The following is a 15,377-nucleotide window of genomic DNA, read 5'->3' on the forward strand; positions in this document are numbered from 1 at the left end:
CGGGCCGCATTTGGCCCGCGGGCCGCATGTTTGAGACCCCTGGCTTATGGTGAACCAGACAAAATTTGCTCTGGATTAGTAAGTACACCTTATATGAAGTATTTTTTGGCTTTATTTGATGCTTTTGTTATGCAAATTTGGAGCAGGAGTGGATAGAAAAGAAGTAAAAAGAAAACAGATGGGGAGGAGAAGAGAACAACACAAAGAGAGACAAAAACAGCAACAACAACAATTGCAATGACAATAACAGAAGAACAGAATGCCAAATGCTAATCTAGCTAACGTTCAACTACTAAATACGAGCTGGGATTTTGTTTCTGTTTTTTTTTTCAGTGTCGGTCTGGAATTTTCCACCAATCATGGCCGTACCTGGTCTCTGCTTCACACCGAGTGTCTGCCGGAGTTGTGTGCTGGTCCTCACTTACCTCATAGTACCATCTACTCTTCCGACAATTACAGCGGGTACGACTGCGTACCCGTCAAGCTAACGCGGTCAACGTACGGTTGTAAGAACATATTTTGGAACATCTCCGCAGATGGACCAGGATCTCCATTCCGCTTCCCAATGCGGCCCTGACGGAAAACACACGCTTTCGCTGGAAACAGTCCGGTGGTGGAGTGGGCAACATGTGGGCCATTGATAATGGTGAGGAGCAGATATATAATACTTACATAAAATACTTGATTCCAACTTGTGTCCGTGTGTGTTTGTCAGTTTACATCGGGCCTGCTTGCCTCCGTTTCTGCTCCGGAAGAGGACATTGTTCCCGGACTGGCTGCAAGTAATGAAAGGATACGCTGGTTATGCATTATGATTCCGTTTTATTATCATAATAATCATTTCTCTTTGCTTAGATGCGATCCAGGCTTCAGCGGTCCGGCCTGTGAGCTCGCTTCCCAGACTTTCCCGGCGTTCCTATCGGAGGGTTTCTCCAGCCCGCGACTTTCGTCCTACCACAGCTTCTCATCACTCCGCGGAGCCGAGGTCAGCTTCGGCTGTGGGGTTCTGGCCAGCGGCAAGGCGCTGGTCTTCAACAGGGACAGCAGGAGACACTTAGTCACCGCGCCGCTGGACAGCTCCCAGGCCAGGTAATCTTTCAGAAGAACTATGATTGACATCCAGGAGACGTCTCCAGACGTCTACCAAGATTAAGGACTCAGGTCATGGTCATCTACAAAGTTTGGAATTGGGGTTTGACCAACAATATTCCTAGCTATGGACACAGGGAATGTCCTCGGGGTTGGTTTTCCACTAATTGAAATTGTAGTCAACATGGCCTCCTTCGCTTAGCTCATTCATCAAAAACGGATTCCTGCCTGCTCTGGTGTGTGCAGGTACCTCCAGTTCACCCTCCGACTGGGCAGCCGAAGCACCCTGAGCTCCTGTCCTGCTCCAGACCAACCGGGAGAAGGCGTCTTGCTGCATTATTCTACAGACAACGGAATAACCTGGACTCTGCTGCAGCATTATGCTTACCAAGGCTTCCATGAGCCCAGGTTGGTGGGAGGGAGGGAGGGAGGGAGGGAGGGAGGGAGTGAGTGAGGGAGGGAGGGAGTGAGTGAGTGAGTGAGTGAGTGAGTGAGTGAGTGAGTGAGTGAGTGAGTGAGTGAGTGAGTGAGTGAGTGAGGGAGGGAGGGAGTGAGTGAGTGAGTGAGTGAGTGAGTGAGTGAGTGAGTGAGTGAGTGAGTGAGTGAGTGAGTGAGTGAGTGAGTGAGTGAGTGAGTGAGTGAGTGAGTGAGTGAGTGAGTGAGTGAGTGAGTGAGTGAGTGAGGGAGGGAGGGAGGGAGACCATCTTTGGCTCAGAAGGAAAAGAGGTCTTCATCGGCCTTGTCAACTCTTTCTTAGGAATTTGCATAAGAGGACCAGTTTTTTTATTAATATTATCAATAATAATAATAATTTATATTAATATTAGGGGTGCCATAATATTGAAAAAAATAATAAATAAAGTTTTTTTAAACCTTGATGGTCCTGATGGCTTCCAACATGACAAGGAGATCCCACCTGAGATGTTTTCCACACGGCACAGTGCAGGAGGTATGCCATAATATTTAAAAAATAAATAATAATTATTAATATTATGATTATTAATATTAATAATTAATATTAATATAAAATATTATAATAATATTATAATATAAATATAATATAAAATTAATTAATATAAAAATAATATTAATAATAAAAAATAATAAAAATAATAAAAATAATATTATTAATTAAAATTGAAATGATGAAAATGAATATTACATTAATACATAAATACATTAATATTAATATTAAATTTTATTTGTATAGCGCTTTTCAGAGTGCTCAAAGCAGGAGGGTGCCATAATATTAAAAATAATAATAATAATATTAATAATTGTGAACAATTGTGAAAGATAAATTGTCAAAGACACTTTAGAGTGAAGAAAAAAGAAATAAAAAATAGAGATGCATGAAAATACAACATCCATACATTCATTCAGAGCTAAAAACAAGGTTAAAAACGGTATAAAAAGTTGGGTTTTGTTCAACAGAACAATGGAGATTCATGTTGTGCAGGGGCGTCAAACGGCTAATTGGCTCTGTGGAGATTGCCATTGCCATTGGAGGTTTTGATAAATGGACATCGGATGCCATTGATCTTCAGCACCTGGAGAAACATTCCCATGATCCTCCTGGAAGTACTGGCATCAAACATGTACAGTACACGCCCTGATGTACTACTATTTCACTTTAATACTTGTTTGCAATACATTGCGTATAAATATGTTTGGTTTTTACTCCTATTTCTTACTTTAGCATTTTGAAACTCACTTAGAACCTCCTTCGGATCCATGATCCTTGATCCTGACCGTGATGTAGTTCTTCCTGTAGTCCCGCCAAGTAGACAGTATTTTGAAACTGCAATACTTTTCTCTGCCGAACAGGATTGTGTCTGTCGAGCTGCCGTCCGGCGCTCGAAAGTTTGGCGTGCAGTTTCGATGGTGGCAGCCGTACCATTCAGGGCGTGGCCATGACGTGTGGGCCCTGGATGAAATCAGCATGACCTCCGTACTGTTCAACACCATAAGTCTGGACTTTAGCAACGTGCTGGACGTCACTCAGAGTCTTGGCTTCTACCTCGGTCATGTCCAGCCCTACTGCCAGCACGACTGGACCCTCAGGTAAAAAATGTCCGATAGTTTAACCTCAAAAGGAAACATAATATCATCTTCTTGTCTTCGTTTCATTTCAGTTTCTCCGGTGAGCCCAGTCCTGGTTCCAGTATTCGTTACGTGGAGACTCAGTCCATGCAGATCGGAGCCTCCTACAGCCTCCAGTTCTCGCTGGTGATGGGCTGTGGACGAGACTCGTCCCCTCACATCGACACTCAGGTCCGCCTGGAGTTCTCCACCAATCACGGCCTCACTTGGCACCTGGTCAAAGAGGTACGGACCTGCGTATATTTCCTGATCCGGTATACTGTACACACCTGTCCATGCTCCTTAGATCCAGTTTAAAATACTTCAGTGTATGTCCTCGACCTAGGCCTGTCTTCCTGGCATGCCAAGCTGCTCTGAGTTCACAGCTCCAAGTGTCTACCACCCATCTGAGTTCAGACGATGGAGACGCATCACTCTGTCTCTGCCTCAGAAGACATGGTAACACAACTCCAACGCAACTTTGCACACGTGTAGTGATGGAAGTCATTAGAAGAGCTTCCATAATGAGGTAGAAAAAAACATACATAAGTCGCTCCAGAGTATAAGTCGCACAAGGCCAAAAATGCAAAATTAGGTCGAAAAAAACGTATATAAGTCGCTCCAGAGTATAAGTCGCACAAGGCCAAAAATGCATAAGTAGGTAGAAAAAAACGTATATAAGTCCCTCCAGAGTATAAGTCGCACAAGGCCAAAAATGCATAAGTAGGTAGAAAAAAACGTATATAAGTCCCTCCAGAGTATAAGTCACACAAGGCCAAAAATGCATAATTAGGTAGAAAAAATGTATATACGTCGCTCCAGAGTATAAGTCGCACAAGGCCAAAATTGCATAATTAGGTACAAAAAAACGTATATAAGTCGCTCCGGAGTATAAGGTGCACAAGGCCAAAAATGCATAATTAGGTACAAAAAAACGTATATAAGTCGCTCCAGAGTATAAGTCGCACAAGGCCAAAAATGCATAATTAGGTCGAAAAAAAAACATACATAAGTGGATCCGGAGTATAAGTCACACAAGGCCAAAAATGCATAATTAGGTAGAAAAAAACGTATATAAGTCGCTCCAGAGTACAAGTCACACAAGGCCAAAAATGCATAATTAGGTAGAAAAAAACTACATAAGTCGCTCCAGAGTATAAGTCGCACAAGGCCAAAAATGCATAATTAGGTAGAAAAAAACTACATAAGTCGCTCCAGAGTATAAGTCGCACAAGGCCAAAAGTGCATAATTAGGTAGAAAAAACGTATATAAGTTGCTCCAGAGTATAAGTTGCACAGGGCCAAAAATGCATAATTAGGTAGAAAAAAACGTATATAAGTCGCTCCAGAGTACAAGTCACACAAGGCCAAAAATGCATAATTAGGTAGAAAAAAACTACATAAGTCGCTCCAGAGTATAAGTCGCACAAGGCCAAAAGTGCATAATTAGGTAGAAAAAACGTATATAAGTCGCTCCGGAGTATAAGTCGCACAAGGCCAAAACTGCATAATTAGGTAGAAAAAATGTATATACGTCGCTCCAGAGTATAAGTCGCACAAGGCCAAAAATGCATAATTAGGTAGAAAAAAACGTATATAAGTCGCTCCAGAGTATAAGTCACACAAGGCCAAAAATGCATAATTAGGTAGAAAAAAACGTATATAAGTCGCTCCGGAGTATAAGTTGCACAAGGCCAAAAATGCATAATTAGGTCGAAAAAAACGTATATAAGTCGCTCCAGAGTATAAGTCGCACAAGGCCAAAAATGCATAATTAGGTAGAAAAAAAACGTATATAAGTCGCTCCGGAGTATAAGTCGCACAAGGCCAAAAATGCATAATTAGGTAGAAAAAAACGTATATAAGTCGCGCCGGAGTATAAGTCGCACAAGGCCAAAAGTGCATAATTAGGTAGAAAAAAACGTATATAAGTCGCTCCAGAGTATAAGTCGCACAAGGCCAAAAGTGCATAATTAGGTAGAAAAAACATATATAAGTCCCTCTAGAGTGTAAGTCACACAAGGCCAAAAATGCATAATTAGGTAGAAAAAAACGTATATAAGTCGCTCCACAGTATAAGTTGCACAATGCCAAAAATGCGTAATTAGGTAGAAAAAAACGTATATAAGTCGCTCCACAGTATAAGTTGCACAATGCCAAAAATGCGTAATTAGGTAGAAAAAAACATATATCGGTCGATCCAGAGTATAAGTCGCACAAGGCCAAAAATGCATAATTAGGTACAAAAAAACGTATATAAGTCGCTCCAGAGTATAAGTCGCACAAGGCCAAAAATGCATAATTAGGTCGAAAAAAAAACCATACATAAGTGGATCCGGAGTATAAGTCACACAAGGCCAAAAGTGCATAATTAGGTAGAAAAAAACGTATATAAGTCGCTCCAGAGTATAAGTCGCACAAGGCCAAAAATGCATAATTAGGTAGAAAAAAACATACATAAGTCGCTCCGGAGTACAAGTCGCACAAGGCCAAAAATGCATAATTAGGTAGAAAAAAACGTATATAAGTCGCTCCGGAGTATAAGTTGCACAAGGCCAAAAATGCATAATTAGGTCGAAAAAAACGTATATAAGTCGCTCCAGAGTATAAGTCCCAAAAGGCCAAAAATGCATAATTAGGTAGAAAAAAACGTATATAAGTCGCTCCAGAGTATAAGTCGCACAAGGCCAAAAATGCATAAGTAGGTAGAAAAAAACGTATATAAGTCCCTCCAGAGTATAAGTCACACAAGGCCAAAAATGCATAATTAGGTAGAAAAAATGTATATACGTCGCTCCAGAGTATAAGTCGCACAAGGCCAAAATTGCATAATTAGGTACAAAAAAACGTATATAAGTCGCTCCGGAGTATAAGGTGCACAAGGCCAAAAATGCATAATTAGGGAGAAAAAAACCTACATAAGTCGCTCCAGAGTATAAGTCGCACAAGGCCAAAAGTGCATAATTAGGTAGAAAAAAAACATACATAAGTCGCTCCGGAGTATAAGTCCCAAAAGGCCAAAAATGCATAATTAGGTAGAAAAAAACGTATATAAGTCGCTCCAGAGTACAAGTCACACAAGGCCAAAAATGCATAATTAGGTAGAAAAAAACTACATAAGTCGCTCCAGAGTATAAGTCGCACAAGGCCAAAAATGCATAATTAGGTAGAAAAAAACTACATAAGTCGCTCCAGAGTATAAGTCGCACAAGGCCAAAAGTGCATAATTAGGTAGAAAAAACGTATATAAGTTGCTCCAGAGTATAAGTTGCACAGGGCCAAAAATGCATAATTAGGTAGAAAAAAACGTATATAAGTCGCTCCAGAGTATAAGTCGCACAAGGCCAAAAATGCATAATTAGGTAGAAAAAAAACATACATAAGTCGCACCGGAGTATAAGTCGCACAAGGCCAAAAATGCATAATTAGGTAGAAAAAAAAACATATATAAATGGCTCCAGAGTATAAGTTGCACAAGGCCAAAAATGCATAATTAGGTATAACAAAAAACATATATAAGTCGCTCCGGAGTATAAGTCGCACAAGGCCAAAAATGCATAATTAGGTAAAAAAAAAACATATATAAGTCCCTCTAGAGTATAAGTCACACAAGGCCAAAAATGCATAATTAGCTAGAAAAAAACGCATATAAGTCGCTCCAGAGTATAAGTCGCACAAGGCCAAAAATGCATAATTAGGTAGAAAAAAACGTATATAAGTCGCTCCAGAGTATAAGTCGCACAAGGCCAAAAATGCATAATTAGGTCGAAAAAAAACATACATAAGTCGCTCCGGAGTATAAGTCCCAAAAGGCCAAAAGTGCATAATTAGGTAGAAAAAAAAAACATACATAAGTCGCTCCAGAGTATAAGTCACACAAGGCCAAAAATGCATAATTAGGTAGAAAAAAAATATACATAAGTCGCTGTGGGGTATAAGTCGCAGGAACAGCCAACCAATGAAAAAAAGTGCGACTTATAGTCCGGAAGGTTGGAAATGTGTTTTCTCTGTTCAAAGTATGAAAATATTAGATTTACAAATAAGGAATCGTAGTTTGTACAAATATATTTATCATGGTCTGGAACCCATCAACCATGACAAACAAGTGTTGAGCTAAAGCTAGCGGCCATATTTACTTATACATACATTACGACAACACATCACATATCAACCATGAAATGGATGTCTCTGTGTACCGTCGGCATTCAGGTCCAGCGCCACAAGGTTCCGCTGGATCCAGAATTACTACGGCGAGCAGGACGAATGGGCCCTGGATGACATTTACATCGGCCAGCAATGTCCTAGCATGTGCCACGGACACGGATGGTGTGACCATGGACACTGCAGGTCAGCCTCGGATGGGTAAAAATCAACACTTGACTGATCTCAGGACAGTAAACCAAAGCGTCTGTCAGCAGGTGCGATGACGGATTCTCCGGACCGGACTGCCTGCCCGTTTCCCCCCTTTCGTCCAGTGTGCTATCAGACTTTGAGTCCCAGGATGCACTGCTGGCCACGTGGCAGGAAGTGATCGGCGGGGAGGTGGTCAGCCCTGACGTGGGCTGCGGGGTGGTGTCATCCGGTTCATCCCTGTACTTCAGCAAGGTAGAACATGAGATTATTATGGAGATTATTATGCAATAATCCTTTAAGACTATCGTGAATACTGTACATACTGTATTTATTACCGCCAGGCTGGGCTGCGGCAGCTGGTGAGTTGGGACCTGGACACCGAGTGGGCGGAGTTTGTGCAGTTTTACCTGCGCGTGGGCGGAGACTGGGCCGACTGTAACCAGGCTGACAGCAGGGAGGAAGGAGTTCTGCTGCAGTACAGCAATGATGGCGGCATCAGCTGGGGTCTCATCGCCGAGATGTACTTCACCGACTTCACCAAACCTCGGTGAGAGATGCCGCGCCGATGCTGTTTTGTTATTGTTTTGTTATTTATATCATATTTCATGTGTTTCTCTTCAGCTTCGTCCACTATGAGCTTCCTTTGGCCTCAAAGACGCCCTGCACGAGATTCCGCTGGTGGCAACCTCTTCATTCTGGGGAGGGCTACGACCAGTGGGCCATTGATGATGTCATTATTCTATCCGAGCGGGAGAAACACATCATCCCCATGGCGGACCCGACTTTGCCGCAGGTGGTGTATCGCTTCCGGTCTAAGCCAGACTCTAAACCCGAATCTTCAAAGTACTTAAATAAATGAAGTTATTCATACTCAAAGTTCTTTAAAAAGTCCTAATAACTTAGTTAGAGTTCATTTAACATTTTGAGTACTTTGAACTAATATGTTTTGATTAAGGCTGCACGGTGGTCAAGTGGTTAGCATGCAGGTCTCACAGCTAGGAGACCTGGGTTCAATTCCACCCTCGGCCATCTCTGTGTGGAGTTTGCGTGTTCTCCCCGTGCATGCGTGGGTTTTTATCCGGGTACTCCGGTTTCCTCCCACATTCCCAAAAAAACATTAATTAACATGCTAGGTTAATTGGCGTTAATTGGCGACTCCAAATTGTCCATAGAAAATGAATGAATGAATGTTTTTATTAAATTGAACTATGGTTATATTCAGTAAGATTAACTTAAAAACATAGTTTACATACATCTTAAGGCACTTAAATCCGATAATAAGTAAGTAAGATAGGTAAGATAACAGATAATAGACGTTAGTGAGATACACAAGCACCTGACGTCACTTCCTGTCTGTGCCACCGGAACAGATTTACAACATACACAAGTCTTATTTTTTATTAATCTTTGACTTTATTCTTGTAAAATTACTTTATTGTATTTTTAAATGGTGCCATGTACCAGTAAACCGCCACGGGCCGCACTTTGGACACACCTATATTACATATATATCATTCATTCATTCATTTTCTACCGCTTTTCCTCACGAGGGTTGCGAAGGGCGCTGGAGCCTATCCCAGCTGTCTTCAGGCGAGAGGCGGGGTACACCCTGGACCGGTGGCCAGCCAATCACAGGGCACATATAGACAAACAACCATTCACACTCACATTCATACCTATGGACAATTTGGAGTGGCTAATTAACCTAGCATGTTTTTTGGAATGTGGGAAGAAACCGGAGTACCCGGAGAAAACCCACGCATGCACGGGGAGAACATGCAAACTCCACACAGAGATGGCCGAGGGTGGAATTGAACCCTGGTCTCCTAGCTGTGAGGTCTGCATGCTAACCAAAGGGAACAATGAATGTATTTATTCAGATGTCTTACTGGTAGTTATGTATGACTGTATGGTAATTGGCTACATGGTGAACGAGTGGTTAGTACGCAGGCCTCACAGCTAGGAGACCCGAGTTCGATTCCACCCTCGGCCATGTCCGGTTTCCTCCCACATTCCAAAAACATGCTAGGTCTTGCTAACCACTCGACCGCCGTGCCACTGGTATAAGTATAGTTAACTTAAAATTTTCTTAAAAGTTCTACTTACGGTGGTCGAGTGGTTAGCGCGCAGACCTCACAGCTAGGAGACCCGAGTTCAATCCCACCCTCGGCCATCTCTGTGTGGAGTTTGCATGTTCTCCCCGTGCATGTGTGGGTTTTCTCCGGGTACTCCGGTTTCCTCCCACATTCCAAAAACATGCTAGGTTAATTAGCCACTCCAAATTGTCCATAGGTATGAATGTGAGTGTGAATGGTTGTTTGTCTATATGTGCCCTGGGATTGGCTGGCGACCAGTCCAGGGTGTACCCCGCCTCTCGCTCAAAGACAGCTGGGATAGGCTCCAGCACCCCGCACCACCCTCGTGAGGATAAGTGGTAGAAAATGAATAAATGAATGATTCGGTTGAGCTGGTTTAATTATACTTCTTGAGTGTTAAGTTGGTGTGTGATGAGTTTAGTGTTCTTTGTAAGAATGCATGTATGGGTTTTCTCCGAGGGTTCAATTCCACCCTCGGCCATCTCTCTGTGTGGAGTTTGCATGTTCTCCCCGTGCATGCGTGGGTTTTCTCCGGGTACTCCGGTTTCCTCCCACATTCCAAAAACATGCTAGGTTAATTAGCCACTCCAAATTGTCCATAGGTATGAATGTGAGTGTGAATGGTTGTTTGTCTATATGTGCCCTGGGATTGGCTGGCCATCAGTCCAGGGTGGACCCCGCCTCTCGCTCGAAGACAGCTGGGATAGGCTCCAGCATCTTTTACTCTGTTTACTTGTTTTTATTCAACTCCATTTTTCTGTGTCTTTGAGTATTTTGATAAGCGCTATACAAATAAAATGTATTATTATTATTATTATTATTATTATTATTATTATTATTATTATTATTATTATTATTATTATTATTATTATTTCCAGTGCATGCTCGTAGTGAATAACCTGTAAAACCTTTGCCTCAGAACTTCTACGAGAAGCCGGCGTTCGATTACCCGCTGAACCAGATGAGCGTGTGGCTGATGCTCGGCAACGAAGGCATGGAGAGGGACACCAACAACAGCTTCTGTGCTCAGACGGCTTCCTCCATGGTGTTTGGGCGCTCTGACGGGGACAGGGTGGCCGTCACCAGGGATCTTGCTCTGCGCCCCGGGTACACCCTCCAGTTTAAGGTACGTGGCGAAGAGCGACCAAACTATCGTTTATGAATTGAGTGCGCTTGGACGTGCTTGTCATCTTGATTTTCTCGACTAGTTGAACATCGGTTGCGAGTCCGAGTTCAGCGCCTCGGCACCGGTGCTGTTGCAGTACTCTCACGATGCCGGTCGTACCTGGGCGTTGGTGAGAGAGGGGTGTTACCCTGGAAGCCCGGGGGCCGGGAACTGTGAGGGGAGTGGCCGTGAGCTTCGAGAACCCACCGTGTACAACACCGGCGATTATGACGAGTGGACCAGAGTCACCGTGGTCATTCCACGCAATGTGGCCGCTAGGTAGCTATGCTAACAGTCATGCAGTTGGATCTGCAAGAGGCCATTCATTACTTTCAACCTTCTATGGACCAAAGTATTGGGACACCTCTTAATCCCTCAATATGGGCTTTATTTAGTATCCTTGGCGATCCTTCAATTAAAATAAATTAGTTGGACAATTTGATCGTGGGAATATCACAAAGCAAGGAATAATAATAATAATAATAATAATAATAATAATAATAATAATAATAATAATAATAATAATAATAATAATAATTATTATTATTATTATTATTATTATTATTATTATTATTATTATTATTATTATTATTATTATTATTATTATTATTATTGTTATTATAATTATAATGATGATTATTATTAATAATAATAATAATAATTTCATAACAATTGTGTTTTAATAATAATTATTATTATAATTATTGTTATTAATGATAATATTTTTTTAATAATTGTATTCTTAATAATTTATTATTATTAATAATGATAATGATTATTATTATGATTATTATTATTGTTGTTGTTGTTGTTATTATTGTTGTTGTTGTTGTTATTATTATTATTATTATTATATAATATGTAATATAATATAACATTATTATTATTTTATTAGAATTATTATTACATATTATAATAACATATAATGATAATATATTATTATATTATTATTATATTATAGTATGATAATATATGATATTATATTAATAATATATATTATATATTATAATATATATAATATAATAATAATTATTATATTATATTAATTATTATAATAATTATTAATAATAATTATAATATATATTATACATATAATATATATAATATAACATATAATAATTATTTTATTATAATATAATTATAATTATTACTATTATTATTATTATATAATATAATATATTATTATTATTATTATTAAGATTCAGGATTGAAATGAAAGCAGGGGGATAAAGGAAGCCCAAACGTTTAATCTGTGGTATACACACGAGACAGAATTAATTCTCATACTTTTCATAACTGCATTCATAACTGGCATGATGACCAGAGAGTACGTTCCAATCATAAACTGTATCAGGTTCCTAAAATATTGTGACAGGTCAATAACACTCAATAGGATATGACTTAGGCCTATAAATATTTGTTTAAATCGTGCAAAATATATTTTACAATAAAAATAATTTAAAAAATAATATTTGCAAAATTGATTCATATTTTCCTATGACCTTTTCTATGACCTCTCATGGTCATAGTCTAGGAATGGAACTGGTCTGTAACCCCAAAGATCGCCTGTATAACAATATCATATTATTCTATACATCATAACACAAAAGCTTTCTGACAGCCCACAGAACACTTTAGCAATGTCCCAATATTTTTGTCCATTTGAGCGTCGATGTTTTTGTCTCACCTCCTCTTTTCTCATTCCCTCAGCAAAACTCGGTTCCGCTGGTTCCAGGAGAGCAGCATTTACAGAGATGCCCCCCCTTTCGCCTTGGACGGGGTGTACATCTCTGAGCCTTGTCCCAACCACTGCGGCGGCCATGGGGACTGCATCTCCGGGGTCTGCTTCTGTGATATGGGATACACAGGTACCGGTGACCCGGTGATGATACTCAGGCGTGACAAAGCTAGTGTGTAATAACGCTCCTTTTCGCTCTCGTAGTGGAGCAGGATAGCTGCGTCCCGTCTGTAGCCAGTCCCACGGAGCTGACCGAGGGCTTTGAGGGCAAGTTGAGTCCTCTGTGGCAAAGTCTCAGCGGAGGACAAATAGGAGGTGGTTGTGGCATCATTGGCGAAGGCAAGGCGTTTTACTTCAGTAGCCCCGGATGGAGGGAGGCTCGCACGGTTCCCCTCGACACCACCAACACTCGGTGGGTGGATTTCGCTTTCATTCGTTCGATAGCAAGTCAGGACCTTCAGTTCTCAGATGCATCTTTCTCTTTCCTGGGTCTACAGGTTGGTGCAGTTCTACATTCGAATAGGCAGCAAAAGTTTGGGACCCACTTGCACCAGGCCCCGTTCCCGCAATGAAGGTAACTTTTTGTATCCTGGAATCCCTGGAATTGATATTCCCATGAAAATCTCCTTCGATTTTAATAACTAACTAATAACTAGCTAATAACTATAAAAGCAATCTTCACTGGCTAAATGTTATGCAAAAAAGGTCAGTAAGGATAATTCATAATGCCGCCTACAGAGAACATACTAACTCCTTATTTCTAAAATGACAAATACTTCAACTTGCTGATATAGTTCATCTTCAAACAGCTAAAATAATGCATAAGGCTAAAAATAAGCAATTAGCTAAAAATGTCATCCAGTACTTCTCTACAAGAGAGGAGAAATATGGTCTCAGGGAAGAAGTACATTTGAAACACTTCTATGCTAGGACTATGTTAAAAAGCCATAGTTTAAAATTGAAATTTTTTTTTTAATTTAAAAAAAAATTAAAAATTTTAAAATTTGAAAAATTGAAAAGATTTTAATTTTTTTAAAAAAATTTTACAAGTCTTTACAAAATTTTACAAATTTTTACAAGTCTTTACAAAATTATACAAATTTTTACATTTTTTTACAAATTTTTACATTTTTTTACAATTTTTTTTACCATTTTTTACAATTTTTTTTACAATTTTTTACTTTTTTTTTTTTTTACAATTTTTTACTTTTTTTTTTTTTACAATTTTTTACAATTTTTTACAATTTTTTTTACATTTTTTTTACATTTTTTTACATTTTTTACATTTTTTTTACATTTTTTTACAAATTTTAATTTTAACATTTTAAAATGTTACAAAAATTTTAAATGTTCAAACATTTTAAAATGTTTTAACATTTAAATTTTTTTAACATTTAAAAATTTTTTTTTTACATTTTAAAATGTTAAAGAATGTAAAAAAAAATGTACAAAAAATGTACAAAAAATTAAAAAAATAAAAATTAATAAAATAAAGTTAAAAAAACTTAAATTATATTAGGAAAGCAGGAAGTGAACAAGTACCAGATGGAGGGGTAGGATTTAATAAGCTTTGCTTCTTCCTACTCCTTTTGGACATGTGGAACTGGGAACTGATTATGGGATGCACTCAATTGGAATCTGATGCATGATCAAATGAAATAAAACCATTACCATTACTTATTAAACACGTTTAAAGTATAAAAGGTGTCGGTACTCAACACGGCGGACTGATGACGTGGAGTCGCTAGCAAGTCACACACAGCACGGCACATTCAAGGACATTCCAGTGACAAAGTGTGCATGATCAGTGACGCATAAAGACGTAAACATATACAAAATTGTAGGCTTCCTAGCAGTAGCGATATATTTTATCACATATTCAATGACATTTTTGCTGACTTATAGTGCATGAAATATGTATTCTGAGGAAAAAGCAGCCTATTTTTGGAGAGAAACTTGACATATTTGTGACCAAAAATGTAACGAATGACTGGGATTCTGTTTTTACGATGTCAACAACGAGCGTGGTGGCCTCAGGCTTTTGCATGCTTTTTATGATGTGAATTATTATATTGTGATTGTGTTCTGGCATCATGTGTTGTTCTAGGTGTCCTTGTGCAGTTCTCCACCAACAATGGCGTCCGTTGGCAGTTCCTGCGGGAGTTGGACTTCAGCTCCTTCCTGGAGCCTCAAGTGGTAACCATCGAGCTGCCACCTCATGCCAAATCCCCTTACACCGTTTTTCGATGGTGGCAGCCGCAGCAAGGTCAGTATAATAGATATCATAATATCGAAACATAATAAAAGTTTTTTTTTTCTATTAATTGTGGTTTGTATTCCCGTTTTCAGGGAAACACTCGGCCCAGTGGGCTCTGGATGACGTCCTAATTGGTATGAACGACAGCTCCAGAACTGGTTTTCATGACAAGTTTGACGGCACAACGCCTCTGAGGCACAACTGGTACCGCATTCAGGGCGGGGAGGTGACTGTGGACTGTTTGTCCTTGGACACCGTGCTGACCTTCAACTCTGAAGCCATCGATAGTGAGTCACTCAAACTTACCACACGAAGGGGAATTTCTATTATATTTTTTTTCCCGTGCGGAGCTGAGCGGACCGGAGTAGAGAAATAGTTCTGGAACAACATAACTCACAAAAGGCCCATTTAGTGTGGCGCCGTGAATACATGAGGCCAAACTTGATTGAACATCCTGCCTGTTTTTATGAGAGCACCACGCTGCGAGCACATCTACTTCCTGTAAATAATGCTTTCTAGTGGGATTGTTCTTTGGGAGTGCACAGCATGAGAGTACCCCCCCCCCCTCCTGTATTGTATCACGCCAAAAGCAACCTT

At 39.8% G+C, this 15,377-nt stretch overlaps 1 protein-coding gene across 2 annotated transcripts in view; it reads left to right on the forward strand.

Moving 5' to 3' along the window:
* Positions 1-15,377, forward strand: part of reln (reelin) — a 139,866-nt gene that overhangs the window by 98,433 nt on the left and 26,056 nt on the right. For both annotated transcript variants that reach the window (XM_058075614.1, XM_058075615.1), the window contains exons 15-33: positions 334-462; positions 537-646; positions 716-782; positions 856-1,089; positions 1,336-1,497; positions 2,917-3,153; positions 3,225-3,417; positions 3,518-3,630; positions 7,381-7,518; positions 7,590-7,776; positions 7,866-8,071; positions 8,146-8,317; positions 10,540-10,746; positions 10,829-11,064; positions 12,496-12,653; positions 12,728-12,935; positions 13,021-13,097; positions 14,631-14,789; positions 14,873-15,067. In XM_058075614.1, coding sequence (XP_057931597.1) covers positions 334-462; positions 537-646; positions 716-782; positions 856-1,089; positions 1,336-1,497; positions 2,917-3,153; positions 3,225-3,417; positions 3,518-3,630; positions 7,381-7,518; positions 7,590-7,776; positions 7,866-8,071; positions 8,146-8,317; positions 10,540-10,746; positions 10,829-11,064; positions 12,496-12,653; positions 12,728-12,935; positions 13,021-13,097; positions 14,631-14,789; positions 14,873-15,067 — 3,188 coding nt within the window. The remainder of the gene's footprint in view (positions 1-333; positions 463-536; positions 647-715; positions 783-855; positions 1,090-1,335; positions 1,498-2,916; positions 3,154-3,224; positions 3,418-3,517; positions 3,631-7,380; positions 7,519-7,589; positions 7,777-7,865; positions 8,072-8,145; positions 8,318-10,539; positions 10,747-10,828; positions 11,065-12,495; positions 12,654-12,727; positions 12,936-13,020; positions 13,098-14,630; positions 14,790-14,872; positions 15,068-15,377) is intronic.

The sequence above is a fragment of the Doryrhamphus excisus genome, chromosome 6 (assembly GCF_030265055.1).
Source record: "Doryrhamphus excisus isolate RoL2022-K1 chromosome 6, RoL_Dexc_1.0, whole genome shotgun sequence".
Lineage (NCBI taxonomy): Eukaryota > Metazoa > Chordata > Actinopteri > Syngnathiformes > Syngnathidae > Doryrhamphus > Doryrhamphus excisus.